The 12,283-nt window shown below is 40.9% G+C and overlaps 1 protein-coding gene across 1 annotated transcript in view; it reads left to right on the top strand.

Annotated features, from left to right (window-relative positions):
* Positions 1 to 12,283, top strand: part of ttn.2 (titin, tandem duplicate 2) — a 228,147-nt gene that overhangs the window by 117,034 nt on the left and 98,830 nt on the right. The window contains exons 115-128 of the mRNA XM_080290745.1: positions 1,330 to 1,453; positions 2,998 to 3,264; positions 4,128 to 4,225; positions 4,331 to 4,499; positions 5,014 to 5,283; positions 5,675 to 5,941; positions 6,366 to 6,644; positions 6,989 to 7,397; positions 8,819 to 8,943; positions 9,046 to 9,312; positions 9,486 to 9,755; positions 10,394 to 10,693; positions 11,366 to 11,668; positions 11,926 to 12,113. Of these exons, the coding sequence (XP_080146871.1) occupies positions 1,330 to 1,453; positions 2,998 to 3,264; positions 4,128 to 4,225; positions 4,331 to 4,499; positions 5,014 to 5,283; positions 5,675 to 5,941; positions 6,366 to 6,644; positions 6,989 to 7,397; positions 8,819 to 8,943; positions 9,046 to 9,312; positions 9,486 to 9,755; positions 10,394 to 10,693; positions 11,366 to 11,668; positions 11,926 to 12,113 (3,336 nt within the window). The remainder of the gene's footprint in view (positions 1 to 1,329; positions 1,454 to 2,997; positions 3,265 to 4,127; positions 4,226 to 4,330; positions 4,500 to 5,013; positions 5,284 to 5,674; positions 5,942 to 6,365; positions 6,645 to 6,988; positions 7,398 to 8,818; positions 8,944 to 9,045; positions 9,313 to 9,485; positions 9,756 to 10,393; positions 10,694 to 11,365; positions 11,669 to 11,925; positions 12,114 to 12,283) is intronic.

The raw sequence follows: 12,283 nt of genomic DNA, 5'->3' as shown, positions 1-12,283 counted from the left end.
TGTCGTTGGTACATGTGGTTGCACCTATAGCAGATTATGAAGAACTGCACTTCCTCAAGTTCAGTTAAGATTCATAAAAGTGTCAGTATGAAGGGCAAACATGTAACTTTCTAAATTAAAACCAAAGGAAGAAACACCCCCAAAAAAATCTAGGTTTAGAGTTGGTCAAAGCAAATGTTACAGCGTTATGGCAGATATAAACTCACAAAGAGTTTAAAGTAAAATTGATAAAAAAGCAGCAGTTTGTCTTTCTTCTTATAGAAAAGTGCTTCAGGCCTCACATGACAACCCAATTAATCTAATCTTATCTTTTATGTTGAAGAAAAAATATGCAGGTTTTCAGCTGAAGATGTTACAAATAAAGTTTTTTTTATAGAGCTAAATAAACTTTATTATCAGTTTGTCTTGTTTTTACTTTTTCTGTCACATTTCTGCTTATCAGCAAAAGTGTTTTTCTGATCAAGCAGCATTTTAACTATGACACTAATAGGCCACTTTATCCTCCACACATGAATGTACTGTCTACTTGTTGACAGCTGATGTGTCTTTTCATGCACACAGCACAGAAAAATATCATTGTACCTTCATCTTAAACGGTTCTGACAAATATCATTGTTAGGAATGAAAAATCGAACCAAGTTCATTTGATGTCACATAAATTTCAGTTGTGCTTATTTTGTTAGTCTGATAAAGAAATGCTGCACGTTTCATTTGTGAGTGTGTTGTGAGGCAGCTCTGTCACATGCAGGACACAGTGGTAAAAGCAGCTGTTGGGTGTTATAGGTCGTGTAGTTTAAATTGGGAAAATGGGGAGGGGTGGAGGGGGAGGGGTGCCTATATTCATTTTGGCCGTCCAGGCTTAACCGAGAAAATCTCTGTGCTTCACATTCTGTAGATGTGGAGAAACAAAGGAACCTCCAAAGAACAAAGACTGTTGATCACATATAAACCTGTCTTACCATTAGCAATTATTGCTTTGCTAACAGGAGGAGGAGGACCAGGGTTTGAACCTCACGGGCAATGTTCAGTGACACTGCAATACCTAATCCTTGCAGCAATGAGGTTTAATGTCATATATTCATTCATAGTCTGGGAAAAAAAACAGAAAAATCCAAATTAGATTGGAAATTAGTGAGTTGGTTTAGTGAGATAAGATTTATACAGACAAAAACTGAATCTCTAAACTTGATATAAGATCTTCAGAGAAGTTAAAACCTGTGACATGTTGTGACATTCAGGGCAGGAAAATACTAAATATGAATGAATCTATCAACCTGACAGGAAGTATACAGGACAGATTAAACCCTGTGATTATCGACTCTGTTGCAGGTGGTGTTGAAGGCGGAGGGTAAAGTCCACACCCTGACTCTACGCAATGTCGAGCAAAACGAAGCCGGACAAATCAAACTCGCAGCCAAAGACTTCCAGACTGAGGCCAGTCTTACTGTCAAAGGTAACCCAACAACACTATTTCAGGATTTTTAACTTAATTCCAGACACCCTCTCTACTTTTAAGATTAGGCTTAAAACTTATAGTCAGGACTGGATCAGGTGACCCTGAATCCACCCTGGTTATGCTGCAATAGACTTAGGCTGCTGGTGCCTTCCATTGATGCACTGACTGTTTCTCCTCTCATCCCTTTTGTGTTCATAGGCCACTCCAGATTTAATTATGAGTTATTATTAATCTCTGGCTCACTTCCACAGCATGTCTTTTATCTTGTTTCCCTCCCCTCACCTCCAACTGGTGGCAGCAGATGGCCCCGCCCCTCCCTGAGCCTGGTTCTGCTGGTTCCTCGTCGCTAAAAGGGAGGTTTTCCTTCCCACTGTTGCCAAAGTGCTTGCTCACAGGGGTCATATGATTGTTGGGGATTCTCTGTATTATGGTTGGCTCTTTACCTCACAATGTTAAGCCGCTTGAGACGACTGTTGTTGTGATTTGGCGCTATATAAACAAAATGGAATTGAATTAAATTGAATTGATGTCACCAGCTTTTTTAGTGTCCTTCTAGAAGACAACAGCAATGAACACTGCACTTGCCACAGCTGACTGATAGAAAATCTCCAGCATTTTACTCTGCAAGTTGATATATCTTGGTGTCTTTATAAAATCGAGCATGCAGTGGTTGTGTTGGTTGGTCTTCCAGTTCAATTTGTTTGTTTGTCAATGTGGATGGATACTGTTAAATGCACTTAAGATATTCAATTCAATTTAATTCATATAGCGCAAAATCACAACAACAGTCACCTCAAGGTGCTTTATATTGTAGGGTAGACCCTACAATGATATATAGAGAGAAAAACCCAACAATCATATGACCCTATGATCCTACGAGCAAGCAGTTTGGCGACAGTGGGAAGGAAAAACTCCCTTTTAACAGGAAGAAACCTCCGGCAGAACCAGGCTCAGGGAGGGACTTTGTCAGTGCATGGTCCAAGTAGTTTCCACTACAATGGTAAGTTTTCTGTTTCAGATTGTAAACATGACTCAGGATCACAGACAGCTCACTGGCACAGGTCCTTATCATTTGTATTGCTGATTGTTTTACTTAGGTCTGTAATTTGGGTAGGTACATATCTCACAGAAAAAAGAAAACTTTATACTGTGAGATATGAAAAAAAAGGTTATTTAAAAAGGTCATTATGAATGTATAAACTTTACTTGTGGAGGCTGCACAGGTGTATTATCAAATCCCCAAGATTATTTTGCACTTACCCATCTAACGCCAAAAAACACAATTGGCTTGGACCGCAGCTACTCTCTTACTGCAGCTTACTGAGACTTTACATTGTTAACTTACATTTTTCTGTGGGCATTTTAAGACTAGAAGAGGTGAAACGTTGCACGGATAAATCAACCACAATATGTGACTATCACTGCAGCCTTATTTTATTGGCCAGGATGAAATCCCACGAAAAATAAACTGATCTTTAGTGTTCAGTTTCTACTTCACTGAAATTCAAACTGCTGTCTTCTCTGTTTCTTTGTTCATCCAGAACCACCAGTGGAGTTCACTAAGCCTCTGGAGGACCAGACAGTGGAAGAGGAGGCCACGGCCACACTCGAATGTGAAGTTTCCAGGGAAAATGCAGAAGTGCGATGGTTCAGGGATGGACAGGAGATCCGCAAGACAAAGAAATATGAGATGATCGTTGACGGCTGCAAGCGAGCGCTGGTCATCCACGACTGCACTTTGGACGACTCAAAAACATATGCTTGTGATGCTAAAGACTTCAAAACCTCATGCTTCCTCAATGTTGAACGTAAGTATAGTTGTGAAATGGGAAGAAAATTAAGTTAGAAGTTATTAGGCATGAAAAGGAACCCCAATTAGACTGTGACTCACCCCTTATTGGCCTAAAACAACCCTCTCAATGAGAAGGGGTCCCCACGGTAACTAATGGGCCCAAAATGGGACAGAAGTACTGGGCCAGCTGCCGACTGTCTCTATGCCTTCAAGGAACTGTTTCGTCATAAAAACCCATCCTATGACTCTCCAGATCTGTGCTGATATCAATCCTGGCAGAGATTTGGAAAGCCGCAGGTTTTGAGCTGAATGCTCATAAATTTGAATCTCAGCACTGAGCAGCCCCATTCTGTCACTTTATGGCTGAGTTGCAGTGTTTCTTCCACTTTGCAAAAATACCATTTATAGTTTCAGTCAGTGAGAGCCTTTGACTTGAAATCTGTGGGTGCGTCAAAACAACCCATTGTTTCACAAATGTTGGTAAAGGTGGGTCCTTGATTTTATACAGCTGTGGCAATGGGACTGAAAGCACCGGATTTCAAAGATTAAGAGGTGTGGCCCAGTAGTGTTGGTCATTAAGGAAACAGTCTCTGTTTTTGTTAAGGAACCCTTTTTAAGAGATAGATGGCACTCTGAGATTTGTGATTTTAAGCTCCAAATTAAAATCAAATTACTTTTAACATGCCTGTATACATACTCATTTGTCAAATCACAAATCACAAACTCCCCACAAAAGTTAAAGTGCCTTTTAAAACAGTAAAGAAACTTCCACATGAAGCCCAGAGGATACATTGGCCTTGCTCTTCTATTAAGGTAACCTCCCCTCCAGGAGGTGGTAAACTGAGTGTATTAACGAGTCTCTTCTCTTTGTCTGAATAGCTCCACACATTGAGTTCTCAAAGCCACTCCACGACGTCGAGGTTGTAGAGAAGGAATCAGCCAGGTTTGAATGTGAAGTGTCCAGAGAAGACGTCAAAGTGAGAACACACGCTTTTGCCAGATGAGCTTACAGTAAAGGTTACATTTCATGTTTTCTTTGGACTGATCTTGCTCTCAGTGACCTCTTCCTTCACATCTCACAGGTCCGCTGGTTTAAGGATGGAAATGAAATCAGAAAGGGAAAGAAATACGAAATTATTGCACAAGGTCGCCAGCACATCCTCATCATCCACAAGTCTGTGTTTGACGATGAGGCTGAATACGAATGTGATGCAAAGACCTCAAAGTCCTCTGGCATGCTCACTGTCGTTGGTAAGAATCAAGAAGTTCTTCTTCGATCACAGCCTCTTTCTTCATACACGCATTAATGTGTTTGGTTACTTGATTTTATTATTTAACGTTAGATGTAATTGTTCAGTTCTTCAAAGCTAAAGATAATATTAGACAATTTCTGATGCTCAAAGTAAAGTTTTTCTCAGATATTTGAACCATCACAAGAACAGAAAATTACAATTTTCTTCAGTTTGGTTTAGTTGGATTAAATTAAATAAATCAAGGAAAACAGCACATTTTACATTTGTGTGACCAATAAATGTTTGTGATTTGGAGATCAGTCAGTGAAATTAGAATATGAGTTGGATAAGCAGAAGTGGACAGATTGATTTGATAATTTAACATAATTTTGCTGAAGCTGAATGAGTTTTATGAATTAGATATAAATGATGTGAGCATGATAGCAGTTATGGCAGTTTACTGCTAAAATATATGTTGTTAAAAATGTATTAAAAGGTTTTAAGCAACTAATGGAGGATTCCTTTCATTGCAGAGGAGGAGACAAGGTTCACCAAGAACCTGTTCAATGTGGAGGGAACTGAGACTGACAGTGTAAAACTTATTTGTGAAGTCTCCAAACCCAGCGCAGACGTTATCTGGTACAAAGGAGACACGGAGCTGCCAGAGGGTGGCCGCTATGAGCAAATTGTAGATGGGAAGAGAAGGATACTCCTGATCAAGGATCTGAACATGTCTGATGCTGGAGAGTACAACTGCAGGCTAAGTTCCAGCAACAAAACTTCAGGAAACCTCAAGATTAATGGTACGCAAAAAATGTTAAAGGCACTTGGAACAAAGTAACAGCGAGAGCAGTAACACACACAACAAAGAAAATGCAGAGAAATAAATCTAAAATCAGGATTTATTATTTTAAACCCTTACCTTTCAACATCTATCACTCCATTTGCAACCCATCTTGGGTAAAGGTTAGGTTTTGGTTAATTTCAGGCCATTGTTATAGGATATTTTACAATTTAAAGCACCTAAATACAAACCTTTTCTCAGATAACTTGATTGATTTGACTTGATTTGAAATGTGACAGCCTCTAGGAAATGTTCGTTTTTAGCATGTGGCTAAAAGAAACCCGATTCTAAGCCTTAGTCTCACTGAAATAAACCGATCTCTAAGCTCTGAAATGCTTCCTGTGTTGCAGAATTAGCTGCTGAATTCATCTCAAGGCCACAAAGCCTAGAAGTGGTGGAAGGAGAGAAGGCAGCGTTCACGTGCTCCGTATCCAAGGAGACCTATGAAGTCAAATGGATGAAGGATGACGTGGAGCTCGAGGCCGGAGAGAAATACCAGATAGTCACCGATGGCAAGAAACGAATCCTTGAAATCAAGGACTGTGAACTTAAAGATGAGGGTGGATACATAGTTATGATTGGACCAACTAGAGCCAGCGCCGACCTTACTGTGCTCGGTAAGCCCTGCCCACTTTAAGTTTATCTCAGTTAATGGGAAGAAAACCTGCTCCCGGGAGACCAAATGAAGTTTTAAATTAGTTTGTTTTTCAAGTACACTAAGCATTTTCCCTGAATCTGTATTTAACAATTTACATTCGAGATCAGTCTTGTTCAACATTGGCAGCATGAAGCAAAATATAGGAATTTATTGAAGTAAAATTTCTTTTTCATATTGAATGTATATCTTTTTTTATTAATAATATTTTTGGCAACACATTCTGAAACGTAATATTAGCTAGAAGTACTTGCAGTGCAGGAAGGTGTCATTTTTGGGTTTTGTTTCTTCCCCGGCTCAAGGAGTTCAGCCGTTTGAAATTAAAGTCTTTTGTCCAGATGACCCAGAAATATTCTCATTGGTGTCTGCTCTATTATTTTCTGCAGAGAGACTGAAAATCATCACTCCTCTAAAAGACACAGAGGGCAAAGAAGGTCAGGAGGTCGTCCTGAACTGTGAGGTCAACACAGAGGGAGCAAAGGCCAAGTGGCTGAAGAACGACGACACCATATTTGAGAGCAGCAAGTACGTAATAACCCAGAGAGACAATGTCTTCTCCCTGAGAATCAAAGATGTCCAGAAGGGAGACGAATCCAACTACAGCATCAACTTGACCAATCAGAGAGGAGAGCATGCCAAGAGCAACTGCAGCCTGACCATCAGGGGTGAGTGGTTCCTGGCAGCAGCATGGCTGCATGTTTTGTTGTGTTTGCAGTCCCACTGTCACATAAAGTGAAACATCACCGAGTATTGTTGCTGAACATGTACATCACTTGATGATTTCTACTTTGAGCACTTAATGTATCACATTATAAGACTCACATCATCTCTAACATGATGATGGGTTCACCAAACAACAGTCCTCAGACTTGGTCCAGTAGATCACCTTTGGCATGAGAAGGAGAATTGTAGGATGTCCAATGTATTATTAGCAAAGTATATAAATGCAAAGTACCAAAGTACCTACAGTATTAATGTCTGAAATATGACTGTACTTTGTGTTTTTCAGAGGAGAGTCTAAGAATAGTGGTTCCCCCGGAGGACATTGACACTCAGGAGAAGAAGACCATCAGCTTCTCTTGTAAGGTCAACAGGCCCAATGCTACTCTGAAGTGGATGAAGGCCGGTGAGGAGATTACCCTCAGCAAACGCATTGTCTACAGAGTTGACAAAGACAAGCATACTCTTACCATCAAAGACTGCACCCTGGCCGATGAGGGTGAATACACAGCTGTAGCCGGAGATGACAAAGCCACAGCAGAGCTCATCATCAGCGAGGCACCGACGGATTTCAACGTGCACCTAAAAGACCAAACAATCACCGAGTTCGAGGACGCAGAATTTACATGCAAGTTGACCAAAGAGAAAGCTGAAGTCAAGTGGTACAGAAATGGCCGAGAGATCAGAGAAGGACCCAGGTGTGTGAAACGTTTCTTTTTCTCTGTGAATGATGTGAACACACTCTGTTCATTTAATTTTAAACTGTGACCAACACAACAAAGACCAAACTGATTTCACTGTTAATATATTTCATTATAGAACCTTATTATATTTATATTATAAGTAAATACAGAGTACTAAATATATACTGTACTGTGCAAAGGTCTCGAGCCGCCCCTTATTTCTTCATACTTTGGTTCCAAGGAGCCATACTATGTCCTATTGTTCGAAGTAGTCCTGAGCAATAGATCTCCAGGCCTTCTGAAGGTTTTTTATTGTTTGTGTTTGAGCACTGGCTGCTTTTTTTTACTCACTTTCAGCCCAGTCCATTTTCCATCTGTCCATCTATCCATTTTCTTCTGCTTATCCGGGGCCGGGTAAACCCTGAATAAGTGGAATGTCAAGGAGTTCACAGAGATGTCACCTCTCTGGCGTGTGCTGGGTCTTCACCAGGCCTCGTTCTAGTCGGACATGCCCGAAACACTTCACCCAGGGGGGCATCCTTTACAGCACGTCCCATTTAGTGCTGCAATCATTTCTATTACTTGCACCACACAATAACGGTTTACCACTTTGCAGAGAAAGGCAAAGCACATGCACGCCATCAAGGAGTACTCCTGCATGCCACGGCCAAAGTTTAAGCAAGTTGGACGCTGGTTTAGCTCACTGGGATGAGCAGGCAACCATATGCTGTGTGGCTGGCCCGGGTTTGAGTCCAACCTGCCGCCCTTTACAGTCTAGCCAATAAAAAGGCCAAAAAAACCCAGTTCAAACCAGTTGACCGCTGCACCCTGTGACTTGCCTTTGCTCAGCCAATAGAAATGAAGCCTACAGCTATGCCAGGTTCAACCACACAATGAAGGAAAACGTTCTGTGCAGATCCAAGTTCAGTGAACTTTTAGACATACATATGTAGGGACCTCCAGTCCTTAGGGAAGCTTTTTTCCTCATACTGTAATCCATACATGTGTGCACGTGTTTTAATAAATCACCACACCTGTTTCCCACTGTCATAACAAAAGATAAAGAAATGAGGGGTGGCTGAGTCTTTTGCATGGTACTGTATAAATACAAATTAATCAACAAAAACAAAGGGAGAAGTTGCCCTCAGTAATTTCACTGTTTTTGAACACACGTTCCTGCACAATTACTCTCAGTTAGCAGCCGTAATCGGAGCAGGACAAATTAGCATGGCCAGCTACACTGCACCCCCAAATCACAAACTGCAGTAACTCCCAGACTTAATGACTTTACACATTTACAAAGGAGAAAAAACAAAAGTTTATTTTTGTATCCACACAGAATTCTTCCTGATGAACAGTGTCCTCCGTTTTTACACTTTACTGTTTTGGAATCTGTCTCCTTCTTTACTTTTAAACAATTCACTATTTTGTCTCAGATACATATTTGAACGAGATGGAAAGATTTGCACTTTGCGCATCAAGGAATGCAGACCTGATGATGAATGTGAATATGCCTGTGGTGTGGAGGAGAAGAAATCCAGGGCCAGGCTTTTTGTTGAAGGTGAAATCCTCAGCGTTGCCTCCAAGAGTTTTCAGTAGAATGTAGTTCCTCTTCTGTTCCTGCTTGGTGTGACCGCTTTAAAAATGTTATTTTGTCCTGCAGAGACCCCAGTGGAAATCATCAGACCCCCGCAGAACGTGTTTGAACCTCCAGGCTCGGACGTTGTATTTGAGGTGGAGCTCAACAAAGACAGAGTGGAGGTGAAGTGGTTGAGGAACAATATGACCGTTGTCCAGGGAGACAAATACCAGATGATGAGCGAGGGTAAAGTCCACAGATTGCAGGTCTGTGAGATCAGACCTCGGGACCAGGGAGAGTACAGAGTCATTGCCAAGGATAAAGATGCAAAGGCCAGGCTGGAACTGGCAGGTGAGAGTGCAGACACAAAAAATACAATAACTGTCACTGCAGTCACTGCTACTGCAGTCCAAGTCCAAGGCATTGTCCAGTGAGCCATGGGTTACTTAGAAAAATCAGTGTTGTGTTCAGTAGTTATTGTACCTGCTACATGTGCTACTGATGATATTCCTCACCTCTTGCAGCTGTGCCTCAGATAAAGACCACTGACCAGAACTACGTCACAGATGTTGGAAAGCCTGTTATCATGGTCGTCCCCTACAGTGCCTATCCACAAGCTGAAGCTGACTGGCTGTACAACAACCTGAGTCTGCAAAAAGACAACATCTACACCTCAGCTGAGCACACAGAGTACCGATTAAAGAACCCCAAGAAGGTCGACGAGGGCTCCTACAAGATCATCATCAAAAACAAACATGGAGCGGGAGAAGCTTTCATCAACCTGAATGTCATTGGTAAGGTCTCCTTTGTTATGTAGAAGCAGCTGGTTAACTACAAGTAAACAAAATTATACTAAATTAGTGTTAAGACAGTTTACAATTAAAATTACACTGAACTGCAGCTTCCACAAGGATTTTATAGTAATTACGTGTGATATTAGAGATAAAATAGTTACTAGTACAAGCTAGTTTTTTTAAATAGTCTGACCACTATTGGGATCATTAATGTTAAATGTGAAGCCAAATCTGGACAACACGTCGTCAAAAGCTGTGTTCTGCTATATTAATCTAATTCAGATGATACATAGTGCCTCAGTATTTCTCACCCCATACATAATGAATGTTACTTAAATCTGCAGGTTGTTTCCTTCAAAAGTAGCTGAAGCAGCATGAAAAGGTGCAAAACATTATTTTTAATTGTCAAAAAGAAAAGCATAAAAATTCTCAAATCCCATAATAACGAGTGAACTTTAAAAGCACCAGTCATACTTAAAACAACAAAATAATGGGTGTCGTGTGGTATTTTCACATCTGCTGTTTCTGTGATTAAGAATAAACTTTAGAACGGGTTTCTCTTCATTCAGAGCTGATACTGTAGTGTAGATGTCCATAGGCTGCTTATCTTATCCTATAATGTGATTTTCTTTTTCCAGATGTCCCAGGACCTGTGAAGAACCTCCAGGTGACTGACACTGCAGATGGTGAGATCAGCCTCGCATGGGAGGAGCCTGAGAGCGATGGCGGCAGTAAAGTCATCGGCTACATAGTGGAGAGACGTGATGAGAAACGTAAGACCTGGACACTGGCCACCGACCATGCCGAAAGTCCTGAGTACACAGTGACCGGCCTCCAGAAGGAGTCCAAGTACCTATTCAGAGTCTGTGCCCGAAACCGGGTTGGCAGCGGACCCACTGTGGAGACTGACGAAGCTGTGCAAGCTAAGAACAAGTTTGGTGAGATTTACTGTATTTATCTTTTGCACACATTTAAATAATGATGTAAAGTAGTTCTGATGTTAGACAGTAAGCTTCACTTTAAGGTAACAAAAAAGATATAAAACTAAGTTGAAGAGATGTTACTTTTTTAGGTAAAATAAAAACAAACAATAGTTTAACTTTATAAATATAGAGACTTTATATTGCAAAATACTGATAAAAATTTGTAGTGCATGAACTGATATCTTGGTAATGTTAGCTTATTGTTCTCGTAACTGAATTAGACGGAGGCTAAATCAAATTATCTGAATATGGTGAGTATGGTGTTAATATAACAAACATGCCAAATCTTTGAAGTTAAGTTGACCTGTTCTGCTCATATCCTTGTTTCTTCTTTAAAATCTTTACTCTGTTAGAGTTCAAAATAACCCATGATATTTTATTTTAAACTGTTCCTTTACACAGCCACCAACTTTCTCTTAGCTTCTTTATGAGCCACAGGATGTTTCAGATTAAACAGAAGCATTGATATTTTGATGAAAGGAAATTAAACAGTCTAGTTAAGTGGACAAAAGTAGCCCAAACTTCCAAGTTCAAGATCTTTGAGGTGCAAATTTAACTTGATATATACTTTAATACTTGGATGCTTGAACACATGTTCACTAAAATATATTTTGTTTATCTCTGTAGATGTTCCTGAAGCTCCTCTGAATGTGATCGTGGGAAACGTCACCAAGTTTGGCTGCACTCTGTCTTGGGAGCCTCCCACATCAGATGGAGGCTCTCCCATTACCTCTTATATCATTGAGCTCCGCGACAGGACGTCAGTGAAGTGGTCTCCTGTCCTGGTGGCCAAACCTGATGACCTCAGTGCCATCATTAATGATGTCATTGAGAATAAAGAGTACATTTTTAGAGTGAAAGCTGAGAACAGAGCCGGTGTCGGCAAACCCAGTGCTGCCTCACAGCCCGTCAAAATCATGGATCCAATCGGTGAGTTTGGCTCATGGAAAGATGATTGGTTACCCTTTCAAGTAAGAAAATGATTATCTAATGGTTAGATAAGGTTAGTCTGTCCCTCAAAATCAGGGAAAATCAATATTGAACAGAAAGAAGCTAGCACTCCAAAGCAACTTAACTAGTTCAGTGTCAACCTTTCTTGCCTGGTAAAACGTAACACACACACTGGTTTACCCTAGGATACTTCTAACTTAACAGGTTTAAAATTGGTGTTTTCTGATCACCTGCAGAGCGTCCCAGCCCCCCTCTGAACCTGTCCTGGCAGGACCAGAACAAGAGCTCAGTGCAGCTCACCTGGGAGACTCCACTGAAGAACGGAGGCAGCATGATCACCGGATACATCATTGAACGCTGTGAGGACGGTTCTGACAAGTGGCTCCGCTGCAACGCCCGTCTCTGCCCTGACCTCTTCTACAAGGTACAAATCAAAGAAAATCATCTGCAAACCTGAGTAGCTGTTTCGTTGATGTTCAGTGTCTTGTGACCAAAAACAACCTTTGAGTAAAAGCCCTTTATCAGCTGCTTCGGGCTAAAAGCGTGTCATTAGATAATTGACAAAACAAGCCTTCCAGCGAGGGTTTAAAAAAA

Source organism: Astatotilapia calliptera, chromosome 16 (assembly GCF_964374335.1).
Source record: "Astatotilapia calliptera chromosome 16, fAstCal68.1, whole genome shotgun sequence".
Classification (NCBI taxonomy): domain Eukaryota; kingdom Metazoa; phylum Chordata; class Actinopteri; order Cichliformes; family Cichlidae; genus Astatotilapia; species Astatotilapia calliptera.
This window is presented reverse-complemented; position numbering and strand designations above follow the sequence as displayed.